Raw genomic sequence first — 4,370 nt, 5'->3', positions numbered from 1 at the left:
ATGGCCGTGTTCGGCAGCAAGAAGTTCCAGTCCTCGGCGGCTACCAACACCTTCGCCGCCAAGTACCGGGCTCAGATGGCCAAGCGGCCGTTCCTCCTCTTCGGCTTACCCTTCGTGGCCGTCATGGTTGCGGGCTCGTTCGTCTTGACGCCGGCCACGGCGATCCGCTACGAAAAGTACGATAGACGGGTGCGACAGGTGACCAGGGACGAAGAACTGAATATGCGCCGGTCAGCGCGTAAGGTTGACATGAAGGAAGAATATTACGTAAGTCTTGCCAGTGAGCAGCGCAGCGGCTTGTTGCAAGGAAAGAAGACGCCTATGAGGCAGGACTGACGGAGGACAATAGCGACTTGCGGCCAAGGACATCGACAACTGGGAGCAGAAACGTGTCAAGCGATTTGCCGGCGAACATGACGGTATCATTGGCGAGTAGAGAGACCATCACGATGCGCCTTGCATCTCGATCGATTGAAGGGCCACAATGTATTGGTCCAGCTTCAAAATGCCATACTTGGTCTCGTCAACACGTGTGCATCGAGATGGGATGAAGATAAACATCAAAAAAGCAAGGAAAATTGCTTTCCCTCAGTCGCGGCCACAGACATCACGGCCAACTCCCTCGCTTAGAGTCTCAGCTCAAGCAAGAACGCGACCGCGGCAAGGCGCTTGTTGTGGCAGAATTATTGACGCAAGAATGTGCACATCTTCATCTCGGCAGCATCTGACCTTGATCAATGCGCACAATAACAATCAGCCACTCCGTGCCCAATCCCACAAGCCACCAAGGGTTCAAGACCAGCTAGGCGTCGCCTTTAACGTCACTCCAGAACCCCGTTGTCAATCATTATTTGGCAGGTCTCATGTGGCCGCCATAGCGGCCGTGGAGCGGGACGGGAGGCATGCACAAGATGATCACTATTAGGGGGAGGCGTCTGACTGTCGTGATTGGGACAAACACGATGCACAACATCAAGGCGGCTCTCTTGGGCGCTTGCACGCGGGATGACGCACCAGCGGGTCGATCTGGGTTGGCGGCATTATATGCGGCCACTCCCTGTCGAGTGTACAAACATGAAACATCCATCTTGATCTATCAAAGACACGTTTGGGAGATTTGGGAACTTGGCCGATGTTGATGCTGTTCCCATTTAGGCACGGCCACTCTAGCCCCTGTGCCCACCCCTACCGGGAAGAGTCTGATGCAGCGCGTGCCGCGCTCGTCGGCTCCCTTGATTGCTTCACAACAAGCCACGACATAGGCAGACATTCCAGATGAAGGCTGACGCTCAAGTTCAATATCTAAAGCAGAGGGGTTCTGTATCGATGTCGACTAGTAGCATGAGAATATCAACTGCATGAAAATATCAACATTTGAATCATTAAGCGTTCTTCGGCATACAACTGAGTGACCACATGTCCAACGCACAAGACAATTGTGCCTGCCCTGCATGCTCTGGCAATCGGAAGCCGCGGCTTGAATCTGACGACGATTATGGACGGACGATGGCACATCACGATTGAGGTGACTTTCTTTGACTGAATTACTGATGAGAAAGGCAACGGTTTCCTAATCGCATGCAGCAGCAGCAGCAGCATCGGCCTCTACCGGAGGAGGTGTCAATCAAGCCACTACCCTAGCGCAGAGAAGTCAGCCGTTCTGTTTCAACGTCTTCGTGTTCTCATCGGTCGATCAAGTCGCACCATCAACCCAAGGAAAAAGCCCGGTTGGAAACAGCCGCTGTCAAGACAGCGGCGCAGAGTCGCAGAGTCGCAGAAAGATTCAGGAGACGCGTCTCAGGACGGCGTACCGCGGACGGGGGACCAAAAGCATGTCGATCGGGATCGACGGGGCATGCCATGCCGTCACTTCGTTCCCCGCCAGCAGAGGAGCCCGGCAGGATGGTCCTGGGGGCGGTTCACTTTGTCAAACCTGATGGAACGAGAACGACATTTGGGTCAATGAATTCCAAAGGGCTGAGTGAGTGAGGTGCTCGGCACGGCGGATGCGCGGAGAGAGAGCGTTGTTGGACGAGCGAGTTCTCGGTCTGGCAGCTTTCGCACGGCGCCCGCGGAAAAAAGGTAGTGTTTGTGACAGTCATCAAGTAGCCTGACTGTCATCAAGTAGTCTGGTAGAGTCATCAGTAGACTGACTGTATTCTTGGAACGAACCCCCTTTTGATACGGATCCCGTTGGCTGAAGCTGATGGAAGTGCTTTGTGGCGCAGGAATATCTCCAGCGACACTAACACGCCGATTAACGCTTACGATTCGTTTGCGTGGATTGCTGACGCAAGGCTGTACTCAGGCCATCATAGCGTGCTTGGCGTGGTGTGTGCCGCGCAGCCTCGAGAGAGCCGAACGATCTCCTATTGTAATCCATCACGATGAGCAAGCGAGTGAGTCGGCATCCGCTGGAGAGGTCTCATTTCAAAACTCCCAGGTGATACAGCGCGCAGAAGCTTTGACCCGGGTGCCTGTAAAAGGCGATTTTCCGTCTCCTTCCCTTGCAACGCCCTCCGAATCATCGGGAATACAATCTGGGTGTCTGGCTCTAAGCATCACCACCAGGTGGAAATCTCGGCGAGGCCATCAGAGAAACGCACACCGGCCGGGCGGCGGTTAGGAATGGGGAGATATGGAAAGGGAAGTAAGATGATATAGCGAGTGGGGAGGAATGCTGAGCTGAAGAAAGAGGGTGTGCACCATGAGACGGGCTGATAGCCTTGGCTCAGTAGGCAACCTCCAATGGTTGACCGCGAATGGCTTCTTGAGCACCACCACAGCATGGTCGGCCCTCCACAAGAGTGCAATTACAAGATCATGATATGTGAAAGAAGGGTGACCACTCCCTGAATCCTTGCGGAGCTCTCTCTCGCTCGACCGACGCAATCGTGAGATCGAGAGGGAAGAATGTGTTGTGACCCCCTCCGACTGCCTCCGGACTTAATTGTCCAACCTATCAAAATCTATTGAAGTCCTTGGGGCTCATCACGATGAGGGGAAAGACATCAGCTGAGTGCTGCGAATTTGCTAGGATCCGGTGTAGGGGTTGTGGACTTGTGCTGAGCTAGCCAAGAGTCTGCCAGGGATGGTAATGAGGAAGTACACCTTTCTGGGGGAGCTCGATCAGCTGGAAGTGAGGGGCAAGACCGGGTGGCGTCGGATGCTTGGCCGGGCGTGGGGAAACTATACCGAGGCCGGGCGGTGTTTGGAAACAAGAATCCCGACGGCACCGGGGATTATGTAGGAAGACAAAGGCGCTTTCCAATGGTAGAAGGTCAAGATGAAGAAGCAGGGGGGAGGGAGAGGAAGTGAAACAAGGTGAGCTGTCACTATGTAAGACTCACTGCGGATGAGGGCATTGCATGCAGGATATGCGATGACAGTTGGCAGCGGCGGTTGCAAGAATTCAAAGAAAGGCATTGATGAACTCATTTTGCCATGTCGGCTTACCCATCATGCCCATTATGCGAACGGCGGCTGCTACCGACGCGTTTTCTGGAAGAATCGCATCTCTCATTTCTGATATCTGACCGCTTCTTTCACCACGCAAGGAGAGAGAGAGAGGGGAAACCTCATCTGTTCGTGACCTACCCTTACACTAGTGTGACAGGTTATCAACGGATCTCTGCACCGTTTTCTTTTAGCTGCAGGAACACGATGAAGATGCTGACCGTTCGCGGCCTAGCTCTCTCTAGGCTCCATCTCAGGCACCATCACATCAGAACGGAGAGTGCGTGAGTGTCACACGGTGGTGTGTGGGTTTGTGTGTGTGTGATTGAATGATTCCCGCACGACAGCGGATGTACTGCCAAGAAGAGGGATGTCGTTTTGCCATCCACAGCGCGCCAATCCTAAAGAGGCTGAGACGAGTGCCTATCCTACTTAAAAAAAAAAACACATCTCGAGATTCGTCAGCCACTCAGCAGCTGCGGCAGTGGCTTGTCGGTCTCTTTCCCCTCTATTCTCACTTCCGTTCACGCTAGGCGGCAGCGTCTTGCAGCGTTTTGCACTCTTTGGGCATGGCTCAGGTAGGATCGTCGAAATTTGGGGGAGGGGATTAGACCAGATCATGGTGTGCTACTGTACGGTCACGGTACCGGTTCGTCAGCAGCAGGAGAATAACTCCGAGAGACTGCGACTGTCTTTCCGAGGCAAGGGAGAGAGAGGTTTTTTTTTTTGGCGAGTAAGAGAGAGTGTTAAAGGATGCGTAGTGGTAGTGGTGGTGATGGTGGTGCCCCTGTCTCGGTCCGATATCGCGTTCTGTACACTTTCGGAGGGGGGAAAACACCGCGGCCGTTGATGATCACCCGCAACGCATGGCATGGATTGACGACGGGTTCAGATAGTGTCCTCCGATGCACGAT

General features: G+C 53.8%; 1 protein-coding gene across 1 annotated transcript; it reads left to right on the top strand.

Moving 5' to 3' along the window:
* Positions 1-436, top strand: CORC01_04865 (cytochrome c oxidase assembly protein cox-16; the record flags this gene model as incomplete). Its single annotated transcript, XM_022616512.1, has 2 exons — positions 1-267; positions 350-436. The coding sequence occupies 2 exons, from the start codon at positions 1-3 to the stop codon at positions 434-436; spliced, it is 354 nt and encodes a 117-aa protein (XP_022476874.1).
* Positions 437-4,370: the final 3,934 nt, after the last annotated feature.

Source organism: Colletotrichum orchidophilum, assembly GCF_001831195.1.
Source record: "Colletotrichum orchidophilum strain IMI 309357 chromosome Unknown Scaffold_33.1, whole genome shotgun sequence".
In the NCBI taxonomy this organism is placed as follows: Eukaryota; Fungi; Ascomycota; class Sordariomycetes; order Glomerellales; family Glomerellaceae; genus Colletotrichum; species Colletotrichum orchidophilum.
This window is presented reverse-complemented; position numbering and strand designations above follow the sequence as displayed.